The sequence below is a fragment of the Oncorhynchus mykiss genome, chromosome 1 (assembly GCF_057628025.1).
Source record: "Oncorhynchus mykiss isolate SJ-2025 chromosome 1, ASM5762802v1, whole genome shotgun sequence".
Classification (NCBI taxonomy): Eukaryota; Metazoa; Chordata; class Actinopteri; order Salmoniformes; family Salmonidae; genus Oncorhynchus; species Oncorhynchus mykiss.
This window is the reverse complement of record NC_143022.1, coordinates 48,564,774-48,590,212: the sequence shown is the minus strand read 5'-3', so window position 1 is coordinate 48,590,212 and position 25,439 is coordinate 48,564,774. Positions and strand designations below refer to the sequence as shown.

Here is a 25,439-nt window from a genome sequence, read left to right as displayed (position 1 = left end):
GCTGGGACAAAAGAGAGGTTCACACGGTAAACATGTTTACTACTGTCTTCAGTCAGTGCATTTTCACTCTGGCAAAAAATTCTGACTCTAATTTGTTGTGCATTGATTTAACTTGCTGCAATTTGATTTTGTTTTTTGTCTTTTACAAACTATTATGTCTGAAGAAATGGATGCTGCGGCCACTGATTGCGCATCAGAGAATGACTCTGAGAAAGAGGAGTCATCTGAAGAATCCTATGAAGAAAATCTGACCGGTATGCCTATACCTTACATACACATGGACCTATTCTTAATTACAATGTCCTTTTCAACATGTTTTCCAGGAGAGATGTCAGCGATTCGGGCCAAACAACCACTGACCAAGGGAAGACTGGGACAAAAGAGAGGCTCACACGGTAAGCATGTTTCCTACTGCCTTCAGGCAGTGCATTTTCAATCTGTAGTGTCAACTTATGGGCCATACTGTGCTGGTCCAGATAAATCCTGTCTTTATCAGTTAGTGTATTTCCAACCATGCCAGCACAGAACGGTTCGGTTTGGATTGGACACAAGTCAAGATGTTAGATCTGGAACTAGTGTGTCAGGATAGATGATAACACAGAAGGATTACCACACTTTACATTGTTTTTCTTGAGGGAGGGAACTTGATTTAATAGGTATTGCTTTTATTAGAAGGTTTATGTTGCAAACAGATTGTTGGGCTTAGATTCCATACAGATTGAGTCTGCCTTGATGTCAGCATTGCACATTCTCCTCTCACATCCTTATCTATGTAGTTATTTAGTTGCGATTGTTAGTTTAATTTCAACACAGTCTCTGCAGATACAGCTGTAACCTTGTAGAGTTAATACAGAGAGATGTTCAAGTACTGTATTGTAGTCAACCTTTATTTAATGTAGTCATTCATAATGCCATCTCTTTACAAAGGTGGCAAAGGAACAAAAAGGTATTGGTCGACAATAGAGGTGGATGCAGTTGAAGATTCCTTGATGAACTTTATCCGAATGGGGAAAAATGCCTGGAAAACAAGACTGTGAGAAATGCATTGCTGCTTCTCCCCAAGCGCTAGTAAACAGGGACTGGAGAGCAGTACAGTTCTATAGACACAACAGAATAGTTGCAGATCAGAGAAAATAAGTGTATGAGATGCTTCTGGCTATCTCATAGGCAGATGACAAATGTCCTCTATCTCACTGTTCAGGGGAAGTTTTTCCTGGTGGATGGTTCACGAGGTGAGATCTTGCATGGAGCCCCAGATCGAGGGTGATTGACCGTCATCTTGAACTTCTTCCATTTTCTTTTAATTGCGCCAACAGTTGTTGCCTTCTCACCAAGCTGATTGCATATTGTCCTGTAGCCTATCCCAGCCTTGTGCAGGTCTACAATTTTATCCCTGATGTCCTTACACAGCTCTCTAGTCTTGGCCATTGTGGAGAGGTTGGAGTCTGTTTGATTGAGTGTGTGGATAGGTGTCTTTTATACAGGTAACGAGTTCAAACAGGTGCAGTTAATACAGGTAATGAGTGGAGAACAGGAGGGCTTCTTAAAGAAAAACTAACAGGTCTGTGAGAGCCGGAATTCTTACTGAATATATTGAATCCATTACTAAAATGGTTGTTCCAGTTTAAATACTTTAATGAAGAACTACACTACAGCCGTTGAGTTGCCTTCCGTGTTGCATCATTCTGGCATTCTACATGGATATTTTCAGTCATAAAATAGAAATAATGTGTCAAATATAGAGATTTTAAAATTGTTAATTATTTTACGCTTCCATTAGGTACAACTTAGGCAGTTGGATAGCTTTTATAGATTTCATAGGAGACATTCTCTCGATGGCTTGAAGCAATGCATTGAGTGGCTGCTGCCAACATACAGACTCAATCTCTAGCCACTTTAATAATGAATTATTCGATGTAATAAATGTATCACTAGTCATTTAAACTGTGCCACTTTATATAATGTTTACATACCCTACATTTCTGTCATTTAAATAGTTGAGGCTGTGTGTTAGTTTAGATGGTGTTCAAGGTACAAAGTGTTCAACCTCCTTTCTTACAGAACTTTAGTGCCCCCCTGTGGAATATCACGTGTCATTACATGGGGATCAACATTTGTTTTTGAGGGTTGAAAAAAACAAACATGGATAATGTTAGAATAAAATCATGCTGAGGAAGTTTTATTCAAAAGACGAAGGATGAGACACGTCGTGTCGTACAGTGTCAGGCTTCAGATCAAAAGAAAAACGATACAGTCACTGCCTCGCAGTCCAATCAACAGTATTTTAAACGAAGCACAGTTGGAAGGCTAAGCAAATGTCATTCATATTCCACAAATGTAAGGCAACACTACATCTATTCCAGATAAAGGGGTGGTTTTTATTCGTATAAAAGGAATAATTTATATAAGTGTTTCTTATGTGGCACTATCCAGGTCTTTCTTGCAAAAGAGGGTTCTTTTGGCAAGAGAGACCTGGTTACCGCAGAACCCAGCAGTTATATTTCATCTGCAGCTGTCTGCTTCCCTTACATGTGCAAGTTTAGACAGGGCCTCTTTGCGTCAGATGTACCTCCTTCGGAATAATACAAATTTGAATCGGAACTTCACTTATATTAGTCCGATCAGCACTTACCTCTACTCTTTGGTCAACAAATCCAATGAAGAAATAAACATTCTACTAAAAGGGTATACTTCATAGCTCACAAGAAACCAACAACACACACCACAGATCATTTTCAACTGCAATAAAACTTTATAGAAACAGAATTCTTTGGAACATGGTGATGATAAATTAACATTTGCCTAACTAGAATAACAAGTGGATTAATATTAATCTCTAGTTCATACTGAGGGACATATTCTATCATCACATCAGCGTACTAGATACTCTGGATACTCCTAAGGGGTTGAAGCAGTCCATCTTCAGGAAGAGGCTCACAATTGGCCCAGTGTCGTCCGGTTTAGGGTTTGGCAGGGGTAGGTCGTCATGCTCAATAAGAATTTGTTCTTAACTAACTTCACAATTTAAATAAAGGTAAAAAATAAATTAAATTAAGATGTGTGTGTGTGCGACCCCTTACAACTGGCTTTGCTCCATCTCTTCAGAAAGAGACTCTTCATCCACCTCCAAGATCGAGGGCAGTGATGGAGAGACACACACTGGGAAGAAAGGCCCAGACTTAAAGTTAACGTCCCAGTGAATGGGCTTCACTCTCTTCCTACGCCCTCGTTGTCTATTCTCCCGCTCGGCCTTGGCACGGGAGGCGGGCATGTGCCCCCGCTTGATAGGAGGCTGTTCTGCCAGTGGGACCAAGGGGGTCAAGAGGGTATCAAAGGGGCACTTCTCATCCGCCTGCACGGCTCTCCCACTGGTCAGTAAAGGGGAGTGGTCGGTGCGACCTGTGTGGCTGGGTGTATGTCTGGTCAGGGGGTGACAGCCATCTCCGCAGACTAAAGGTGGACCACAGAGGAACATCCTCTCAGTGCTACTGAAGGACAGGGGCTCAGAGGGTAATATGATTTGTTTGTCACCCAGTTGTTCTGGTAGCTGCTGGTCCAGCATAGCAGACTGGATCTGTAATAGCTGGATCTTCTTCGACACACGCCGTGATCTGGTGTTGGCAGGCCGGGCTGGCACTGGGGAGGCAGGTGGGGCAGGCACTCGGCTGGAAGGAACCGGAGATGCAGATGGAGTAGGCACCAGAAGGTCAGGTACATAGCTGACCATTGGGGTAGGCAATGGGATGGCCATCAGGGGAGGTGAGGCTGACACTGCAATGGTTGGCAGCACAGGGAAAGAATTGGTGCTCTCCCTCCTACCCATGTAGTTTATAATCTCTAAGGTCTGGTTAGGGAACCTCAGAGTGCTGCCATCAGTATGTCTTGTTATCCTAGCTATCCCGGTCTTGGGTCGAGCCAGGCTTCTGCTGGCCTGGACCTCCGGCTGGAGGACATCCACAGGAGAACATGGCGGTTGCAAGAGGCTTCCGTCGGGCAGAGACCGTCTGGCCTGAGCAGGAGGAGAGCGGGGCCTTTGGTCCTGGATGTTAGACCTCTTGAGAGGATTGGCCTGGATCCTGACCTCAGACTGGCTGCATGGAGTCCCAGATAAAGGAGCTACTGCCTTGGCTGCAGTGGAGCATAAATTGGGTCTCCTAGGGATGCTTCCTGGTATCTGTGGTCTGCTGGATTTAACCTCTGGCTCCTTCTTGTGGCTGGAGATCAATGTGCTCCCTCCGGTTTTGGTTTTAACCGGACCCAGAGGCTTGCTACCCATCTGTCCCTCCAGCTGCAGACGAGGCATGCGAGGCACCTTGAGGGTGTTTTTGTTCCTTTGGGCATTGAGAGAGGTCACAGTGAGCATTGGGAGCCTGATGGGTGGAGTGGCCAATGGAAGCCTTCCCATGTCAGCCCTCTCTTTAGTCACATCCATGTTGTGGAAGTGGGATCGGCTATTCTTTCTCCCTGGTGGCATTGGCTGTAGGACAATATCACTGGCACACCGGACACTGAGGATGTCTGTCAGGCTGTTCTCAGAACTGTTCTGACTGGTCTCTTGTGTCCTAGTCCTGGACTTCCCTCTGTCTTTCATGGCTGTGAGAGTCACAGTGGAAGAGCAAACAATATGTTTGAGAATAAGAATATAGAATAAATTACATATATTACAATAGAATTTGATCAAAGTTGTTTTTATGAACTAGTGTTTTTCCACTTTCAAAGGACATTCCAATTCCTGCCAAAATGTTCACAAATTCATAAAAATGAAAGATTCACAGACTAAGGCCTACCTTCAATTTGGACTTCCAGATAATTTGCTCACGTAGGATTTGACTGTACAGTTTCAAGAATATATTAAGACCACAATACCTAGTTTAAATAAATACTTTTTTTTGTCATAAATCACAAAACATAACCGTTTTTCTTACAGTTATTGATCAAATAAAGTTCTCATAAGATAAAAGTAGTGTATTTGAGATTATTTCATTAAATTATAGGTCCTACCTTAGTTCAGGTATAGCATCAATGACCTGTCTATGGAATGTCTTATTTTAACAAAATAATGCTTCATTATGACATCATGTACATTATGACATAGTAGCCGTCCACATAATAAAAGTTTGTCAAAACCACTTGAATAGGCATGAAATGTAAAATTAAATAAAATAGGCCTAATTCAGCAATTGAATAAGATAGTACTTTGACAGTAAATATTCAGTTTATTTGCTTATATTTTCATTACAGTAGTGGTTTTGAATTTATTAAAATGAGAGTAGGCCTAGTGAGTTTCCTAGAACTCAATCGCTCATTGAACATCTGTGTGGAAGGTTCGCAGCTGACGCCACGGACGCCTTTGAAAAACATTCACGATTTTAGTTTCATATTCAACTTATCAGCAATAATGCACGGCAAATACATTCCCAGTACTCAAATAAACCTGACAATCGCAATTGTTTATTTATTAGAGCATCCTCTTAGAATGAGAATCACTGTGGTGTCAATGTTTTTGATTATGTCCAAGTAGGAACATAGCTACTGGTATTTTGACTTCTATACTATAATAGTAGTAGTTGTGTGTGTTTTCTTGTTGTGCATTCGTTTTGAGTCAAAGCTAAACCCACAATTTTTTGGTCCCATTCGGTATTAGCACCGTCAGCCAATAGGGGAAGTGACATGCCGGAAGTCTAAATTGATGTTGTCAACTATACACAATTCAATTTTACTTTTGTAATACAGTAAATAGCCTAAAGTTAAGGCTCTCTTACAAACTAATGTAACAGTATTTATTCAACCTTAAAATAAGTAACAGATCCATGGCCACCGAGGTTACTATAACTATACATGTATTCATATGTAAAGTTAATCATATAAAATGTGCATGTTCAAGATAGCATGCACTATCACTTGCACCATGTCATCTCAACTTCAAACCAGGTCATTTAGTTCTGCTGTTTGATGAAGCAGTGTGGTTTAGTCGCCAGGGTTGTGGGTGTGATTCCCACGGGTGACCAGTGTGACCGTATGCTAAATGACTAAAATGTAAATAACCAGTGGTGGAAAAAGTACTCAATTGTCATACTTTTTTTTTTACAATATATTTATTGCCATTTTTTATTTATTTTTTAACAATTTAACAATCATCAGAATATGATACAGATAATGCCCCGTTATTCCTTCCACCTAAACAAAACACCATGCTACATGGGAGCACATCGTGCAAAACCCTTCCCTCCCCAACACAGGAACACCCCCCTCCCTCCCCTCTACCGGTATTAACTTCACTGATTAACAACAAAAAAAGAAACAGAATGACCTTCACATTCCATGCTAGAAAATAAATGATTCAACACAAAAACAAATAATAATAATAGATTCATGAAGAAAGTAGTAATGAGGCAGCTAAGGTGACGTCTCTAGAAACTACTGAAAGTCCCCCCAGACATCAGTAAATTCAAAGGGTTTATTACATCAATTGTATGTTATTCTTTCAGATGGAATATAGGAAGATAGTTATTTTAGCCACATCTGCTTGCTTGGCGGAGTGTCACTCTTCCATATAATAGCTCTGCCAATTTAATGAATCTGGTTTTGCTACAAATATAATACATTTGTACAGTAATCTAATCAGACCTACATACTTAGGTCCAATATTCTTCCTCTGTAAAACTTCAAACAGATAGTTCCATTCTATGCGGTCAAAAGCTTTTTCCGGTCATTCTCTACATAATGCATAATATTAAATAATCTTCTGATATTATCAGGAGATGAGCGGTTTCTTACAAAGCCTGTTTGGTCCATATCAACCAAGTCAGGTAGAACCTTATCCAGTCTAAGAGCAATGAGTTTCACAAGAATCTTATATGAAGTGTTCAATAGAGATATTGGTCTATACGACCCACAAAGCATAGGATCTTTCCCAGGTTTTAACAAAACTGTGATCATTGTCTGGGAGCTTTTCTGTCTCTATGGCATAATTAAACTTACTGTAAAGAGGCTCAATTAGTTTGGGTAAAAAGGATCGAAAGAAATCAATAGGGAATCCGTCTAACCCTGGTGATTTTCCCCCAGCAGTGTTGAAAATGGATTCCCTAAATGGATTCCCTAATCTCTTTCTCCAAGTGCTCTCTATCCTCATCATTAAAGTTTGTAAATTGAGTTTGTTCAAAAACTCATGCATTGTGGCAGGGGCATCCCCTTCAGACTTGTACAATGTTTCATAAAACTCCCTGAAGACTGGATACATTTCCTCAGGACTGTGAACAACTGTGTTACTGGGTAGCTTAATAGAGCTAATAACTCTACTAGCATCCTCTCGTCTTATCTGGCAAGGAAGGAACTTTCCTGCTTTATCTCCATGTTCGTAGTGGTTTTGTTTTGTTCTCCTGAGAGCATTTTCCACTTCATGGGTCGTCAGGGTGTTATATTCCAATCGCTTTGAGTCAAATTTTTGTAGAGTTGAGTCGTCAAATGTTACACTATGTTCATTTTCCAGATCTGTAATTTCATTCTCCAACGAATCTACTTGAGCCTTATACATCTGACAAGCATCTGAACTAAAGGATATGATTTGCCCCCTCAGATATGCAAGGAGAGCTTCTCATAAAATTAGGGAAGAGGCAGAGTTGTTATTGGTGCTAAAAAATAAGTATATATGAGTGTTCAGAAATGTTACAAATGTGGGAGTATTTAGTAAATATGTACCAAACCTCCATCTTCTTGAGGGTGGCTGTGCTCTACTGACGGGTACTGAAGCCAGCAGGGCAGAATGATCTGATATACATCTTGGTAAGTACTTACACCCAGTAGTTAAACTTCCCCTGGCTGCAGGAATAAGAAATAAGTCTCTTCTAGAGTAATTGTTATGGACAGGGGAGTAAAATGAGTATTCTTTAACCTTTTGGTTGTGAAATGTCCATAAGTCTACGAGTCCAAAGTGTTTAATTTCTGCTTTTAACATTTTAGCTTCCTGTGTGAGGTTGATACTATTAGAGGAAGATCTATCACTGGAAGGGTCCAGTACCAAGTTAAAATCCCCTGCCATTATTATCTCTGATGATGGGCATATTAACTTTAAAAAGATGTCTTTGTAAAATGTAGGATCATCATGGTTAGGACCATACACAATCACAATGGTAATGGGCTCAATATTAATGAAACCTTGAATGATCACAAACCTTCCCCCTTTGTCTTTATTCTGAGATTGTATCTGAAAGGGGCAATGCTTATTAATGAGTATGGCCACCCCTCTTGCCCGAGATGTGAAAGATGAATAGTACACTTGGCCCACCCATTCTCTTCAGTTTATCATGCTCAGAGTCAGTCAGGTGTGTCTCCTGAAGAGCTATATCAACCTTATGCTGCTTTAGATCATTCAGAATGCGTTTGCGCTTGACTGGGCATTTAGTACCCTTAATGTTAAGTGTCATAAAAGTATAGTTATTAGGTGCAGACATCTTTAAAGAAAATAAGAAATAGGGAAAAGGAAAGAAACAAAATTGCATTGAGTGTATACAACTTGAAAATTTAAAGTAGTAAACATCTCGTGAGCTAATACCCTGACCCTACCACAAACCCACCCAACCCCCTCCCCAACTGAGGGAGTGAAAGTACCCATATCCTTAGATGCTAGTCTTTAAACTAGATGTACCTACTATGCATAGCATCGCTCTAATTAGGTTAATTCTAAATTATATGTATATGGAATTGGAACTACATTGACTGTTCCTTGTAGCATAAACATATTGTTAGTCAAGTAACAAAATACAATTTGATTACAACAATAATGACCGGACTATTTCGCCCAACTTGAGCATGTCTCAACAACAACAACAAAAACCTTATATGCGTTCATAGTCACCAACAGAGCCTACAAGCACACCCAAATGTCAACCAATCGGCATTCCCCAATGCGCCCTGAGACCTGTGCTGCGAGGCGACAAAAGCGATGACCACAAATGCACCCCAGCAGGTCAGGAAAAAAGACATCAAGCTGTGATGTATAAATGAAAACCTTTAACAGACGATAACAATCATCTCTCATAAAATAGGGACAAGTAGTTAAACAATCACCATCCTCCTGAGTTCACTGTCTCCAAAAAAATATTATATATATACACACACACACACGTATGCACATACACAAGTGTAAAGCTATCAGCTAGTTGGCAAATAGGCGGCCAGCGAGTAACTTATCCCGGTCTCGGTATCAGTAACACTAGCATATATCTCTAACAATAAACAAGCCAGCAAACGTAATAGTAGCTAAAATTCCCTGAAGTAATATAAACATAGTTAGGCTTGAAACCCAGTCAAATGCCACATAACTATTTAACCAAACCCGGCTGGACCTCTCTGCATAAAATGAAGTATACAGAAAAATTATAACTACCTGGCATAGTGTGGACGTATAGTAGCTAAAGCTACAAGCTTTTACGAGCTAAAGCTCGGGATGTAGTAGACGTGAACAAGTCAGGAAGTTCTTTCCTCATGTATGTTTCAGCCATCTTCACAGAGTCAAATGTGCGCTCACCATTCTTGGTTTCGATCTTCAAAGTCGCTGGGTAGCTCAGGTCGTATGCCAAGCCAGCCTGACGTAGAAGTCTCTTCAGTGGGGAGAAAGCCATCCTCCTCTTGTGTAGTGTGGGAGAAAGATCCGGAAAGCTCATGATTCTGGCATCTCCATACTTGAGCTCTCCCTTTGCTCGGGCAGCAGAGAGGATGCGAACCTTGTTCTGGTAGTGTAGAAATGTAATGACAAATGCCCTGGGTGCAACCTGGCCAGGCAGCCGCCTCCGTAGGGTGCGATGGGCCCTCTCGATCTCCAGTGGGTGCGCGGGAGGGGGTAGATCCAGAATTTTGGGAATCCATTCCTGTAGAAAGCAGATCGCGTCTCTTCCCTCCACGGCCTCTGGGAAACCTTGAAGTCTCAAATTCTCACTTCTTGTATTTTTGGTCCACTTCCTCGCGGACGTCCAGGATGGCAGCCTGGTGGTCAGCATGGGCTTTTTCTAACTTTGTCACTCGTCCCTTTGTGACTATCTGGTCTTCGTGGAGTTTATCGACCAGTACATCAATTTTGCTGAGGTGTTCAGAAAGTGTCTCTTGGATTTTTGTTATACCCTCGTCCATCTCTATTCTGAACCATGCTGGTGCTTCTTCCGAGCTAGCATCTGCCGAATCCGAAGAAGGGCTGTCAGAGAGGGGCATTTTTCTATGCCTCGTCTGAGGCTTTGACATATTGGGCATATTTTAATTTGACGATACAATAGATGTTTTAACTTCCAACTCACTATTGACGAAAAGGTAAACCATGTCAAATGCCTTAAAAAGGTTTGAAAGTTTGAGGACGCTACGCAGACACGTCTTGTTAGAGCTTAGCCATTTCCGGAAGTCTCAATTGTCATACTTGAGTAAAAGTAAAGTTACCTTTTTAGTAGAAAATTATTCAAATAAAAGTGAAAGTCAGCCAATAAGATACTACCTGAGTAAAAGTCTAAAAGTATTTGGTTTTAAATATAGTGGAAGTGATTAGTGAGTACACCAGATTAGAGGCAGTAGGGATGACCAGGGATGTTCTCTTGAAGTGTGGGAATTGGACCATTTTCTGTCCTGCTAAGCATTCAACATGTAATGAGTACTTTTGGGTGTCAGGGAAATGTATGGAGTAAAAAGTACATTATATTCTTTAGGAATGTTGTTAAGTAAGTGTAAAATATGTCAAAAACATAAATAATAAAGTACAGATACAGTACTTTAAAGTATTTTTACTTAAATACTTTATATCAAAATAAAGAAAGTCGCACACTCCATATAAAACCTCCCATATGTGTGTTATTTACAGTGGTGTAAAGTACTTAAGCAGATTAAAAAACATGAGCTGGCGCACACCCAGAAAAATGTGTTCGTGTGGGGAAATAAACGATAAACTATCAAAATAAAGAAAGTCGCTCACTCCGTATATAAACTCCCAGTAATTTATTGGGTATTTGCCCACGTTTCTGCATCACTGTGCCTTCTGCAGGGAAAGTTTCTAAAACCATCCTATGGAAGAGATACATAGATGATGTATTTGTGCTCTGGGAAGGAAGTCAGCAGGAACTAAATTAATTCCAAACTCACCTAAACGAGAGCTCTGAATACCTTAAAATCCCCATGCAGACTGATGAGAGAAAAATACACTACCTGGACTTATGGATCATCAAATATAATGATGCAGTACACACAGACTTATATACAAAGCCCACAGACCGCAATGCCTTGCTATGTGTGAATAGTATGCACCCCCTTCCCCTCAAGAATGGTCAACCAGTTATGCAGGATTATACAAATCTGTGGCCACCAGACAGATTTTGACAGCAATGCTAAAAAAAATGACAGATCAATTCAAAATGAGAGGCTACAAGGACAAAACTCTTGATGCTGCAATGATGAAAATATCTCATAAACCAAGAGAGGAATTACTTAAAACTCAACCAAAGAAGAAAAACAACGCAACCATCTTTTGCACTAAATACACCAAGGGTTCAGAGAAAATGAAAGCAATCCTGAAAAAGGACTGGCATATTCTGCAATCAGACAAAAATAATAATTGCACACCTCTTCAAGGAATCCCCGCTGGTGGTCTATAAGCGTGGTCACAATATTGGAGATAGCTTGGTGAGATCTGACATGCCCCCTGAGCTCACTCAGACACTCTTGACACCTATCCCAAATGGGAACTACAAATGTGGATCATGCGCACAGTGCAATAGCATTATAAAAACATCCTTCTTCAGACACCCACATACAGGTCGAAACATCCCTGTTAGGGGTAATCATCTCATGCAAGACCCCGGGAGTAATCTATCTCATCATCTGTTCATGTGGAAAAGCCGACAAAGGGAGCCTTACAGGATATCCTCTCTAAAAACATTGACCCCTAGTGGTCTGAATATTGACTTTGATCTCAGGCCCTTCTTATGAACAATTCCTTCTTTTATGAACAAGTCTTATAAATTGATGTAATCTTTCTACAGCTTACTAGTGTACACCTAATATGTTCCCCCTGTTGATGATGCTCATTATAGATTAAGGTTGAACCAAAAGATTACATGTAACAAATATGAAATTAAATACGAAACAATGAAATATATGAAATTGAATTAAACAATAATGTATGTGGATGCTAATATGATGTACTATATTCAATGATGTTTCTATACGATAACAATAGCCTAATATATTTAATATGCCATAAACGATTGTTTAAAAAAAAAACACTCATTAAATCTAATTAACTTAATCATTATGGCACTAATTGCACTGTTTGTCTACATAACCTGGTTCAAGTTTTCATGACATTACCCTGAAGAAGGCACAGTGATGCTAAAACATTGGTAAATACCCAATACATTACTGGGAGTTTATATATGGAGGGTGCAACTTTTTTTATTTTGATATAAAAGTATTTAAGTAAAAATACTTTAAAGTACTGTATCTGTACTTTACTATTTATGTTATTGACATATTTTACTTTTACTTAACATTTCTAAAGAATATGATGTACTTTTTACTCCATATATTTTCCCTGACACCCAAAAGTACTCATTACATTTTGAATGCTTAGCAGGACCGAAAATGGTCCAATTCCCACACTTATCAAGAGAACATCCCTGGTCATCCCTACTGCCTCTGATCTGGCGGACTCACAAATCACTAAACACAAATTCTTTGTTTTTAAATGATGTCTGGGTGTGACCCTGGCTATCTGATTTGCTTAATTTAAGGAATTTTAAATTCATACTTTTACTTTTGATACTTAAGTATATTTTAGCAACTACATTTACTTTTGATACTGAAGTATGTTTAAAACCAAATACTTTTAGACTTTAACTCAGGTAGTATTTTATTGGCTGACTTTCACTTTTATTTGAGTCATTTTCTACTAAGGTAACTTTACTTTTACTCAAGTATGACAATTGAGTACTTTTTCCATCACTGGTTATTTACATTTTAGTCATTTAGCATACGGTCACACTGGTCACCCGTGGGAATCGCACCCACAACCCTGGCGACTAAACCACACTGTGCTTCATCAAATAGCAAAACCAAATTACTTGGTTTGAAGTAGAGAATACATTAAAAGTACATGGTGCAAGTCATCAATGTCGTTCGAGAATCTACTTAGACAACATCAATTGTGAATATCTCCACAGATCCGCCACGACCTACAATAGGCATGCTGTCTTGAACATGCACGCTTTCTATGATGAACATTACATACGAATAAATGTATAGTTACAGTAGCCTCAATGTGGCCATGGATCTGTTACTTATTTAAAGGTTGAATAAATACTGTTACATTAGTGTGTAAGATGGCTATTTACTGTATTACAAAAGTAATATTGAATTGTGTTTAGTTGACAACGCTTCCAAATTTCAACATTTTAAAGGATATATTTACTGCTTGGAAACTTCAATCTAAGACGCTGGCTTAATTCCATTCTTTAACTTTCATTTTTGGTTGAGTTGGAGACGTGAAGCCAACATATAATTTATTAACTTGTTTTGTCAACAAATTAACAGGCTATTTATTGTATTTCTAAAGTGAAATTGAAATGTGTTTGGTTGACAACATCAATTTAGGCATCAGGCATGTCACTTCCCCCATTGGCTGACGGTGCTAATACCGAATGGAACCAAAATATTGTGGGTTTAGCGTTGACTCAAAACGAATGCACGACAGGAAAACACACACAACTACTACTATTATAGTATATAAGTTAAAATACCTGTAGCTATGTTCCTACTTGGACATAATCAAACACATTGACACCACAGTGATTCTCATTCTAAGAGGATGCTATAATAAATAGATAATTGCGATTTTCAGATTTATTTGAGTACTGGGAATTTATTTGTCGTGCATATATGCTGATAAATTGAATATGAAACTAAAATCGTGATTTTTTTTCAAAGGTGTCTGTGTGGCGTCAGCTGCGAACGTTCCACACAGGTGTTCAATGAGCGATCGAGTTCTACTAAACTCACTAGGCCTACTCTCATTTTAATACATTCAAAACCACTACTGTAAAGAAAATAAAAGCCAATAAACTGAATAATTACTGTCAAAGTATTGTTTTTATTCAATTGTTGAATTAGGCCTATTGTATTTAATTGGACATTTCATGCCTATTCAAGTGGTTTTAACAAACTTTTATGGACGGCTGCTATGTCATAATGTACATGATGTCATAATGAAGCATTCTTTTGTTAAAATACGACATTTCATAGACAGGTCATTGATGCTCTTCCATATCTGAGGTAGGACCTATAATTTAATGAAATAATCTCAAATACACTACTTTTATCTTATGACAACTTCATTTGATCAATAACTGTAAGAAAAACTTATGTTTTGTGATTTGTGACAAAAAAAATATTTTTTTAAACTAGGTATTGTGGTCTTGTGTTTGTGTTTTCAAGAATATATTGTTGAAACTGTATAGTCAAATCCTACGTGAGCAAATTATCTGGAAGTCCAAATTGAAGGTAGGCCTTAGTCTGTGAATCTTTCATTTTTATGAATTTGTGAACATTTTGGCAGGAATTGGAATGTCCTTTGAAAGTGGAAAAACACTAATTTATAATTACAACTTTGATCAAATTCTATTGTAATATATGTAATTTATTCTATATTCTTATTCTCAAACATGTTGTTTGCTCTTCCACTGTGTCTCTCACAGCCATGAAAGACAGAGGGAAGTCCAGGACTAGGACACAAGAGACCAGTCAGAACAGTTCTGAGAACAGCCTGACAGACATCCTCAGTGTCCAGTGTGCCAGTGATATTGTCCTACAGCCAATGCCGCCAGGGAGAAAGAATAGCCGATCCCACTTCCACAACATGGATGTGACTAAAGAGAGGGCTGACATGGGAAGGCTTCCAATGGCCACTCCACCCATCAGGCTCCCAATGCTCACTGTGACCTCTCTCACTGTCCAAAGGAACAAAAACACCCTCAAGGTGCCTCGCATGCCTCGTCTGCAGCTGGAGGGACAGATGGGTAGCAAGCGTCTGGGTCCGGTTAAAACCAAATCCAGAGGGAGCACATTTACCTCCAGCCACAAGAAGGAGCCAGAGGTTAAATCCAGCAGACCACAGACATCAGGAAGCATCCCTAGGAGCCCCAAAATATGCTCCACTGCAGCCAAGGCAGTAGCTCCTTTATCTGGGACTCCATGCAGCCAGTCTGAGGTCAGGATCCAGGCCAATCCTCTCCAGAGGTCTAACATCCACGACCAAAGGCCCCGCTCTCCTCCTGCTCGGGCCAGACGGTCTCTGTCCGACGGCAGACTCTTGCAGCCGCTATGTTCTCCTGTGGATGTCCTCCAGCCGGAGGTCCAGGCCAGCAGAAGCCTGGCTCGACCCAAGACCGGGATAGCTAGGATAACAAGACATACTGATGGCAGCACTCTGAGGTTCCCTAACCAGACCTTAGATCTTATAAACTCCACGGATGGGAGGGAGAGCACCAATTCCTTCCATGTGCTGCCAACCATTGCAGTGTCAGCCTCCCCTGCCCAGATGGCCATCCCATTGCCTACCCCAATGGTCAGCTATGTACCTGACCTTCTGGTGCCTACTCCATCTGCTTCTCCGGTTCCTTCCAGCCGAGTGCCTGCCCCACCTGCCTCCCCAGTGCCGGCCCGGCCTGCCAACGCCAGATCACGGCGTGTGTCGAAGAGGATCCAGCTCTTACAGATCCAGTCTGCTATGCTGGACCAGCAGCTACCAGAACAACTGGGTGACAAACAAATCATATTACCCTCTGAGCCCCTGTCCTTCAGTAGCACTGAGAGGATGTTCCTCTGTGGTCCACCTTTAGTCTGCCACCCAGCCGACGTAGGCGGAGAGAATGGCTGTCACCCCCTGCCCAGACCTACGCCCAGCCACACAGGTCGCACCGACCACTCCCCATTATTGACCAGTAGGAGAGCAGTGCAGGCGGGTGACAAGTGCCCCATTGAAATCCTCTTTACCCCCTTGGTCCCACTGGCAGAACAGCCTCCTATCAAGCGGGGGCACATGCCCGCCTCCTGTGCCAAGACCGAGCGGGAATGGGAGAATAGCAAACGAGGGCGCAGGAAGAGAGTGAAGCCCATTCACTGGGATGTTAACTTTAAGTCTGGGCCTTTCTTCCCAGTGTGTGTCTCTCCATCACTGCCCTCGATCTTGGAGGTGGATGAAGAGTCTCTTTCTGAAGAGATGGAGTAAAGACAGTTTTAAGGGGTCGCACACACACACACACTCACTCACACACGTACACATATCCTCATTTTATTTTTTTTGACCTTTATTTAAATTGTGAAGTTAGTTAAGAACAAATTCTTATTTACAATGACGACCTACCCCGGCCAAACCCTGACGACACTGGGCCAATTGTGAACCGCCCTATGGGACCAGTGCCTTATACCGCTGCGCCAATCAGGAGCCCTATTGAGACCTCATGGCCTTCCATGGACCAGAGAGGATCAACCAGCATCATCCCAGCATCTGCCCTGCCTGTCATCCTAGTACCTCCACTTCCCTTTCAACCCCAAACCACAAAGGACAGGTGACAGAAATGATCCAGCGCCCACCGATCCAGGCTGTTCTGCATGAGCAGCAGCAGCTACTGTCGGAAGTACTGTTGGAACAGACTTTTCCTATGAGACCCAACAGGAGCCACAAGCTGTCAAAGTACTTTCATCCCTGGGGTGTGGAGCTTCTCGAACAGTGTTCTCTTCCTGAAGATGGACTGCTTCAACCCCTTAGGAGTATCCAGAGTATCTAGTACGCTGGTGTGATGATAGAATATGTCCCTCAGTATCAACTAGAGATTAATATTAATCCACTTGTTATTCTAGTTGGGCAAATGTTAATTTATCATCAGCATGTTCCAAAGAATTCTGTTTCTATAAAGTTTTATTGCAGTTGAAAATGATCTGTGGTGTGTGTTGTTGGTTTCTTGTGAGCTATGAAGTATACCCTTTTAGTAGAATGTTTATTTCTTCATTGGACTTGTTGATTTGTTGACCAAGGAGAAGAGGTAAGTGCTGTGCGGACTAATATAAATGAAGTTCCGATTCAAATTTTTATTAATCCGAAGGTGGCACATCTGACTCACAATTTAATGTCATAATTCTTCACGTTTTCAATGTATAGCAACACTGACAAATTCTAAGGTGGAACTATTTGTACTACAGCATTTGAAATGAGGATCTATCCAAACACAGTGGTTATTTATTGCGAGAATGCTGAACAACATTTTCTGACCAATAGGCTTGTTTGTCGTAATATTTGGCCAAAGGTTTCTTTGCTTGAGTCAAGAGGCCCTGTCTCAACTTGCACATGTAAGGGAAGCAGACAGCTGCAGATTTAATATAACTGCTGGGTTACACGATAACCAGGTCTCTCTTGCCAAAAGAACCCACTTTTGCAAGAAAGACCTGATAGTGCCACATAACACAACGCTTATATAATTCTTCCTTTTAAAATTAGCCCTTTAACTGGAATAGATGTAGTGTTGCCTTACATTTTCTGAAATGTGAATGACATTTGCTTAGCCTTCAAACTGTGCTTTGTTTAAAATACCGTTGGTTGGACTGCGACGCAGTGACTATATCGTTTTTCTTTTGATCTGAAGCCTGACACTGTACGACACTTCGTGTCTCATCCTCCGTCATTTGAATAAAACTTCCTCGGCATGATTTTATTCTCACATTACCCATGTTTTTTTTTCAACCCTCGCAAACAAATGTTGATCCCCATGAAATGACATGTTATATTCCACAGGGGGGCACTAAAGGTCTGTAAGAAAGGAGGTTGAACACTTTGTACCTTGACACCATCTGAATTTACACACAGCCTCAACTATTTAAATGACAGAAAATGTCATATCTGCTCTCACACAGTACATTGGGTTTTTCACAGTCCATCATAATAAATACTTTTTGGCAACTTATGTGTTGTTGTCTAAGGTTCATTCCGAAACGCATTATCTCCACCAAAGCCCAAAGTTTACTAGCATTATAAAGATATCCATCAAGTTTAAGAGGTGTTACCACATTTTTGTAGATATGTATCTGCGGGCCAGTGCAAAGACTCACATTGCATTGTAAGATTAGTCATGCATCGTACCCAGTTCCTCTCTAGAAACATGCATGAGAAGCTATGACTAAGCAGAGCAGTATGGCTGTATCAATTGTTCTAGAACTGGTTCAAGAAAGAAGGTTAGGTTAGTTAGGCTACATGTGATCGTGCGTCACCATAACTGAAACATGGCCTTTCTTTCACTGTTTCACGTCATGGTGCAAGTATTTCCATGAACTGGGAAACATTTGCATACATTTCAATTTCTCTGGCCGGCAGTGAAGGGGTTAGTCAGCTGTGTGCTCTCAGTATAGCTCACTAGCAGAATCTGTCTGCCACAGCTGCTGCGACCAGCTTCAAACCAAACCATGTACGCACACATACACACACAGATCTAGGAGGAGTTGACCTCCACAGAATGTGAACATTAGCCACTAATATCTGACATCAGTATAGTTTATAAAAGTGTTTCTGTTTGTCTGTCTTTCAGTTTCTGTTTAGACTACATCAAAGATAGAGAAGCTGTGCAGCCACACCATGTTCAATCATGTTACCTAATTAGCTAGCTAGCTAGCTGACAATCTGGTTGACCTGTAGCATATAGACATTTGTTGGCACAGAAAGAAAGGGGATTTAAAAATGATTGATTGAAATTCCCCCCCGCCACATTCTGACTGGGTTAATAACTTAATATTAAGTTAATATGGACCCATTGTCTTAGACTTGAAATCTTGGACCGGGATTCAAACACAGGGACTTGTGACTCGACTCAAACATTGACGACTTTGACTCAATTCAGAGTTAGCTATGGCTACACTTTTCTTCTGCTCCCTCTAAAGCATTAAGCAGACATTTTTATTATATCTCCCAACTCATAACTCCCTGTTGGGGTGAGTCTATCTACAAATACGCAGCAAGAAGATAACAGCTAACACAGGAAGCTGAAATCCTGGGGTCCGTCTTATGTTCCCTCAGTTCTACCCCATTTTGAACAGATGCTTTCATCCATGACCAGGCCATGTTTTGGCAGTTTTGCTGCACGACATTCTCCAATCCGACAAAAAAATAGGCCTTTAGTGTACAGTGTCGGCCTATAATGTCATTTTATAACTAGGCCTACCATAAGATAGCCTACCATTTTTAAAACATGCAGTTGCGTTGGATTTATTAACCTAGTCCTGATTCCTGACAAAAGCTTATAGGGACTTGTCCTTTAAGGTATGAACATCAGTTATCCGTCAGCTACCCAAGTTTATTACAAGTTTTCTTGAGGCTTTTTGCAAAGAGATCAATAGTGATGTAACGGCCTACGTCTTCACAGCAGTACAAAGCTGAAATCACTTATCAGTACATTTTATTCCACCTTGTGAAACCAGGGGTCTAGTGGAGGGTAAATGTGAATAGGATTTAAAAAAGGCCTGTTATGAGAGAGAAAGAGAGATGGTGAGAGTAGCTGAGTGCCTATAGTAAGAGATGGCTGTTAATATCACTAGGCTGTTTGGTCTGTGTGCAAGTAAGAATCTTAACCTGCCATAAACTGCTTGTGTCAGCAAGTCTACAGACCATTCAAGAAACTGCACTGAACACCTCACTGATACTGACGGAAATGTAGCTGACTGTCACGGTTTTCGTCCTCTTCTTCTGAGGAGGAGTAGGAAGGATCGGACCAATACGCAGCGTGGTAAGTGTTCATCATATTTTTTATCAAAACTGAACCCTACACAGATTGAAACTGAAATATTTCTGTGTGGAAAAAAACAGAAAACAATCACCCACAACCAAAATGGGGAAAACAGGCTACCTAAGTATGATTCTCAATCAGAGACAACGATCGATCAACAGCTGCCTCTGATTGAGAACCATACCAGGCCAAACACAGAAATACAACATAGAAAAAAGAACATAGACTACCCACCCCAACTCACGCCCTGACCAAACTAACACAAAGACATAATAAAGGAACTAAGGTCTGAATTTGACAGTGACAGTAATAATATTGCACACATATTCAGAAATCTGCAAGTTTTTATACTACTTCTATATTGCACCGTTACCAACATAATCTCTTTTTTTTTAAATCCATTAATTTCCCTGTAATCTGCTAAGATTGTGATAGTTTTCAGGCTTTGAAGGGAGTTTTCACTGGATTTACTAGAAATGTGAAATTGACCTGGCAAGCCTGTCTCTGCCTGAGCATGATCACAACAAAAGTAGCTGTGCAGCACGGTTTTTAAGGAAGAGGAGGATGGTTGCAGACGTTCGCATTTATGCAAGAAGGTAAATTATTAACTAAACTGTTAACCAATATGTTAACTAAAATTGTATGTGGTGTATTGGCAAGCAATGCATGTTCCCATTGTCTTTATTTGTAATTAATGTTAGCTCATGTATGTCTTTCGGTGGAATTCAACATGCATTGACAATGTCCGAAAGCCGCATTGTATCAGATATACTTCATCATGAGATTGAAATTGGTAGGCTCATCCAAACAATTCATTAATATGCAATTGTTACTTTGCATGTTTTTACCTTATATTTATTTACTGCTTGCTAATGATTAGCGTGCTAGCTAGCGGTTAGCGTGCTAGCTAACGGTTAGCGTGCTAGTTTAGCATAATTGGTCAAAATGTCTTTGATTCAGAATACATGTTTGTGGTTAACCCAATGTTACATGATTTGGAAAATAATATTGCCAATGTAACTTGAATTGGTTTACAAGCTAGCCAGAAAAGCCAGTTCCTTTTCATCTGTTTTGTCAAGTCATAAGCATGCATGTGTGCTGAAATATTTAAATAAATCCCCTCATTTAATTATTTTATTTGGGCAGTTTTTTTATCACCCTTTCTTACCCAAAGAGAAATAAGTTGCTAGTTACTTTGGCTTTGCACTCAAAAGAGTGAAACACCACAACAGGAATAAGGATTGTGTAAAGTGTCAAATTTGGTAGGACTGCCAATTCACATGCCTTCCTTTAGCCATATCACTCATACTGTTACTGGTTTAAACCATCCATAAAAGCAGATGTGCTTTAGTTGCATCCAGGAACTTGTATAATGTGCTTATACTTGCTTTTTTACCTTGAAAGTCGTCTTAAAAAAGGAAATTGTAATAGATGTTTGTAGGACCTCATTCAGTCAATGATAACAGTCATTGGTGTCCCCCAGCCCATCCCCTTTGTTGTGTGCCGAGCAATCTTGTCATTCTTTGAGAAACTTGTCTTTCTTTACGAAGGCACTGCAGAGGCTAAGAAGACGCATGGAAACTCTAAAAGAAACATAATTCAACGTGTAGGCCAGATTTGAAAAGGAAATAATAAATCCTGAAGCTCAGGTTTGTCAGTTGTTTAGAATGAGGATACTGGGGATTGTGTAATCATATTCAATTGCCTAAGTGGCACATGACTAATTTAATATTATTGTATCCTTAGATGTCAGACACCGAGGCTGCCAGTACCGTATACGTAAGTTAGTGTCATTCAACACCAGCACATACTGTAAGTTCTTGTGAATCTGCTTTGTAAATCAAAGACAGGCAAGTCTGCACTTTCATCCCATATTCATTGTATTATAACAAAATGTAAAGTAGAGGAACACAGAGCCATAACTAATCAAAATGTCCAAATACTTTGTGTTATCTCTCCAGTTATCTAATATGCTTTTTTCTGCAATACAGTTGACCAAAGCTATGCTTGGATACAAGACTGATGACTCAATAACTATTATTGACAAATGTGAAGATGTTATGTCCCAGGGTCATCAGAGGAAGGCAATTTCTATGAAGAAAATCTGACCAGTATGCCTATACCTTACATACACATGGACCTATTCTTATCTGATACAGTGCCTTGAGAAAGTATTCGGCCCCCTTGAACTTTGCGACCTTTTGCCACATTTCAGGCTTCAAACATAAAAATATAAAACTGTATTTTTTTGTGAAGAATCAACAACAAGTGGGACACAATCATGAAGTGGAACGACATTTATTGGATATTTCAAACTTTTTTAACAAATCAAAAACTGAAAAATTGGGCGTGCAAAATGATTCAGCCCCTTTAAGTTAATACTTTGTAGCGCCACCTTTTGCTGCGATTACAGCTGTAAGTCGCTTGGGGTATGTCTCTATCAGTTTTGCACATCGAGAGACTGAATTTTTTTCCCATTCCTCCTTGCAAAACAGCTCGAGCTCAGTGAGGTTGGATGGAGAGCATTTGTGAACAGCAGTTTTCAGTTCTTTCAACAGATTCTCGATTGGATTCAGGTCTGGACTTTGACTTGGCCATTCTAACACCTGGATATGTTTATTTTTGAACCATTCCATTGTAGATTTTGCTTTATGTTTTGGATCATTGTCTTGTTGGAAGACAAATCTCTGTCCCAGTCTCAGGTCTTTTGCAGACTCCATCAGGTTTTCTTCCAGAATGGTCCTGTATTTGGCTCCATCCATCTTCCCATCAATTTTAACCATCTTCCCTGTCCCTGCTGAAGAAAAGCAGGCCCAAACCATGATGCTGCCACCACCATGTTTGACAGTGGGGATGGTGTGTTCAGGGTGATGAGCTGTGTTGCTTTTACGCCAAACATAACGTTTTGCATTGTTGCCAAAAAGTTCAATTTTGGTTTCATCTGACCAGAGCACCTTCTTCCACATGTTTGGTGTGTCTCCCAGGTGGCTTGTGGCAAACTTTAAACAACACTTTTTATGGATATCTTTAAGAAATGGCTTTCTTTTTGCCACTCATAGATCACTGCACCTGTACATAGCCCTCCTGTAATCAGTCCATCCAACTACCTCATCCCCATACTGTTATCTATTTTATTTATTTTGCTCCTTTGCACGCCAGTATCTCTACTTGTACACTCATCTTCTGCACATCTATCACTCCAGTGTTTAATTGCTATATTGTAACTATTTCGCCACTATGGCCTATTTATTGCCTTACCTCTGTTATCCTTCCTCATTTGCACACATTATATAGACGTTTTCTATTGTATTATTGACTGTATGTTTGTTTATTCCATGTGTAACTCTGTGTTGTTGTTGTTTGTGTTGCACTGCACTGTAAAGGAATTAATATGTACATGTAAGTATATGGATGAGGGAGATACAGAACATGGTATAGAGTACAGTATATACATATGAGATGAGTAATGTAGGGTATGTAAACAGTTTAGAAAGTAGCATTGTTAAAAGTGACATTCATTAAAAAATGTAATTATTAAAGTGCCTAGAGATTTTGAGTCAGTATGTAAGCAGCAGCCACTCAATGTTAGTGATTGCTGTTTAACAGTCTGATGGCCTTGAGATAGAAGCTGTTTTTTCAGTCTCTCGGTCCCAGCTTTGATGCACCTGTACTGACCTCACCTTCTGGATGATAGCCTGGGTGAACAGGCAGTGGCTCGCTCGGGTGGTTGTTGTCCTTGAGGATCTTTTTGGCCTTCCTGTGACATCGGATGGTGTAGTTGTCCTGGAGGGCAGGTAGTTTGCCCCCGGTGATGCGTTGTGCAGACCTCACTACCCTCTGAAGAGCCTTACGGTTGTGGGCGGAGAAGTTGCCGTACCAGTCGGTGATATAGCCCGACAGGATGCTCTCGATTGTGCATCTGTAAAGGTTTGTGAGTGTTTTTGGTGACGAGACAAATTTCTTCAGCCTCCTGAGGTTGAAGAGGCGCTGTTGCGCCGCCTTCACCATACTGTGTGTGGGTGGACCATTTCAGTTTGTGTACGCCGAGGAACTTAAAACTTTCCACCTTCTCCACTACTGTCCCGTTGAAGTGGATAGGGGGGTGCTCCCTCTGTTGTTTCCTGAATTCCACGATCATCTCCTTTGTTTAGTTGACGTTGAGTGTGAGGTTATTTTCCTGACACCACACTCCGAGGGCCCTCACCTCCTCCCTGTAGGCTGTGTTGTCATTGTTGGTAATTAAGCCTACCACTGTAGTGTCGTCTGCAAACTTGATGATTGAGTTGGAGGCGTGCATGGCCACGCAGTCGTGGGTGAACAGGGAGCACAGGAGAGGGCTGAGAATGCACCCTTGTGGGACCGCAGTGTTGAGGATTAGCGGAATGGAGATGTTGTTTTCTACCCTCACCACCTGGAGGTGGCCCGTCAGAAAGTCCAGGATCCAGTTGCACAGGGCGGGGTCAAGACCCAGGGTCTCGAGCTAAATTACAAGTTTGGAGGGTACTATGGTGTTAAATGCTGAGCTGTAATCGATGAACATGATTCTTACATAGGTATTCCTCTTGCCCAGATGGGTTAGGGGAGTGTGATTGCGATTGCGTCGTCTGTGGACCTATTGGGGCGGTAAGCAAATTGGAGTGGGTCTAGGGTGGAGGTGATATGATCCTTGACTCGTCTCTCAAAGCATTTCATGATGACGGAAGTGAGTACTACGGGGCGATAGTCGTTTAGCTCAGTTACATTAGCTTTCTTGGGAACAGGAACAATGTTGGCACTCTTGAAGCATGTGGGTACAGCAGACTGGGATAGGGATTGATTGAATATGTCCGTAAACACACCAGCCAGCTGGTCTGCGCATGCTCTGAGGACACGGCTAGGGATGCCGTCTGGGCCGTCAGCCTTGCGAGTTTTAAGACATTTAAATGTTTTACTCACGTTGGCTGCGGTGAAAAAGAGCCTGCAGGTTTTGGTAGTGGGCCGTGTCAGTGGCACTGTATTGTCCTCAAAGCGAGCAAAGAAGTTGTTTAGTTTGTCTGGGAGCAAGACTTCAGTGTCCACGACGGGGCTGGTTTTCGTTTTATAATCCGTGATTAGCTACACTGTTTGTATTCGGTCATGTTTCCGGTTGCCTTGCCATGATTAAAAGCAGTGGTTCGCGTTTTCAGTTTTGTGCGAATGCTGCCATCAATCCATGGTTTCTGGTTGGGGAAGGTTTTAATAGTCACCGTGGGTGACTATTAGTCACCGTGGGCAACTTGCACTTGCTAATAAACTCGCTCACCGAATCAGCGTATACATCAATGTGGTTGTCTAAGGCTATCTGGAACATATCCCAGTCCACGTGATCGTAGCAATCTTGAAGTGTGGAATCAGATTGGTCGGACCAGCATTGAACAGACCTGAGCACGGACGTTTCCTGTTTTAGTTTCTGTCTATAGGCTGGGAGCCTGACCAGAAGACCGCTCCGTCTTCCCCTTCTGGGACGCCATTGTTTTTGGTCGCCTTCTGGAATCCGATCCATTGTCCTGGGTGGTGGTCCAAACAGAGGATCCACTTGGGGAAAGCCATATTCCTGGTCGTAATGTTGGTAAGTTGACGTTGCTCTTATATCCAATAGTTCTTCCCGGCTGTATGTAATTAGACTTCAGA

The 25,439-nt window shown here is 41.0% G+C and overlaps 2 protein-coding genes across 2 annotated transcripts; one reads left to right on the top strand and one right to left on the bottom strand.

Moving 5' to 3' along the window:
• Positions 1-3,076: 3,076 nt before the first annotated feature.
• On the bottom strand, positions 3,077-4,699 carry LOC149985531 (uncharacterized). Its single transcript, XM_090182041.1, has one exon. The coding sequence runs from the start codon at positions 4,589-4,591 to the stop codon at positions 3,077-3,079; it is 1,515 nt and encodes a 504-aa protein (XP_090038167.1). The 5' UTR covers positions 4,592-4,699.
• A 9,764-nt stretch (positions 4,700-14,463) lies between these two features.
• LOC149985530 (uncharacterized) lies at positions 14,464-16,959 on the top strand. The gene has a single exon (XM_090182038.1). The coding sequence runs from the start codon at positions 14,723-14,725 to the stop codon at positions 16,250-16,252; it is 1,530 nt and encodes a 509-aa protein (XP_090038164.1). The 5' UTR covers positions 14,464-14,722; the 3' UTR covers positions 16,253-16,959.
• Positions 16,960-25,439: the final 8,480 nt, after the last annotated feature.